Raw genomic sequence first — 1,454 nt, forward strand, 5'->3', positions numbered from 1 at the left:
GGCATGGCGACGACGCTTTGGCCTTATGGAGGCAGTGCGTGCCTCTTCAATAATTCTCTCTGGGTAATTGTTCAATCTTAATTGTTCATGAACCCTCGCTTCACTTTCTGCACGCATTCTGGTATTCGATGAGAGCCTCTGAGCTCTTAGGAATTGTGACGAAGCAACTGCCAAGTTGATATGGTGGGGAACTGCCGAAGTATAATCAATGAGTAGACCACTAGCACATGCCTTCTGGTACAGCTTGTATGCCAGCTTGCCTTCCTGGATCATAATTGTGATATCCATTTAATTTATGGAGCCACTCACCTCGCTGAGCTCATATGTGAAGTTGATACTTGGGTGTGCAGAGTTGAAATGCTGCACAAACCGCATCAAGCTCTCTCTGCCGTGGGTCCATAGCAGCAGGATATCGTCGATGTAGCGTTTGTAGAGGAGCGGTACTAACGGAGAATCCTGCAGAAGCCTGGCCTCAACCGTATGCATGAATAGAATCGCAAATGGGGGTGCAAGATTGTTACCCATTGCAACCCCATCCACTTGGTGATAGATCTGATGGCCAAATATGAAATAGTTGTGGCTGAGAACAAACAGCAGCAGATTCCGTACCCCGCTCACACTCAGCCCAAACATGTCGATCCGCTGGGAATACTGCTGCAGCATATCCACCACTGCCTGAACGCCCTTCCGAATAGGTATGCTCGGATATAACCCGACTACATCCATGGACATAACAATGGTGTCATCGAGGGCGTTCAATCCCGGACTTGCGTCACAGATGTGGGTTATTGCTTCCGTCGTGTTAGCCAGGTGGGCCGGGACAAATTGAATGAGCTGCTGTAGGATGCGCTCCAATACAATAGATACTCCAGTCGTTGGCCTGTCGCACGCTGCTACCACGGGTCGCAATGGTAAGTTCTGCTTATGGCTCTTTGGAAGACCGTACCACTCGGGGAACTTCGTACTGCTTGGTAGGATTGACTTGAGGAGTTTTGAATCCATGTTTTGAATCCATGTTCTTGCACTCTGACAGTATTACTTACTGACAGTATTACCATAGTATTACCATAATTATTTGGCATGTGCCCTCACTTCGTAGAGCACAACGGCGCGCTCTTCTTCTCCGTGATGTGCACAGTTGCACCTTCTCTCCCCCCTCTGTAGAGAGGAGACATAACTCGCATCATTTTATTTTTTGGCGCTACACTCTGCGTAACGCCATTCACAGAGCACAATGCGCGCTACTTTCTGCTGCTTCTCCTCCGTGATGTGCTAGTTGCGCCTTTTCTCTCTCTCTGCCTCCCCCTTCTGCATACTAGGTGATATAATTCGCATCTTTTTTGGGGCTACACTCTGCGTATATACTGCTCTTGTGTGGCTTCCACGGTATTCATTGCTATTACTTGACGATGGCCAAGTGCCGAAACGTTGTAAAAATAACGGAACTGGTTCGG

General features: G+C 48.3%; 1 protein-coding gene across 1 annotated transcript; it reads right to left on the minus strand.

The window, feature by feature from the left end:
• Positions 1-288: 288 nt before the first annotated feature.
• On the minus strand, positions 289-1,002 carry LOC135813071 (uncharacterized). Its single transcript, XM_065326289.1, has one exon. It carries the CDS (start codon positions 1,000-1,002, stop codon positions 289-291), a length of 714 nt encoding a protein of 237 aa, XP_065182361.1.
• Positions 1,003-1,454: the final 452 nt, after the last annotated feature.

The sequence above is a fragment of the Sycon ciliatum genome, chromosome 3 (assembly GCF_964019385.1).
Source record: "Sycon ciliatum chromosome 3, ocSycCili1.1, whole genome shotgun sequence".
Taxonomy (NCBI): Eukaryota; Metazoa; Porifera; class Calcarea; order Leucosolenida; family Sycettidae; genus Sycon; species Sycon ciliatum.

Coding starts and splice junctions, on each gene's coding strand:
- LOC135813071 (XM_065326289.1), bottom strand. CDS start 1,002: ATGGATTCAAAACTCCTCAAGTCAATCCTACCAAGCAGTACGAAGTTC.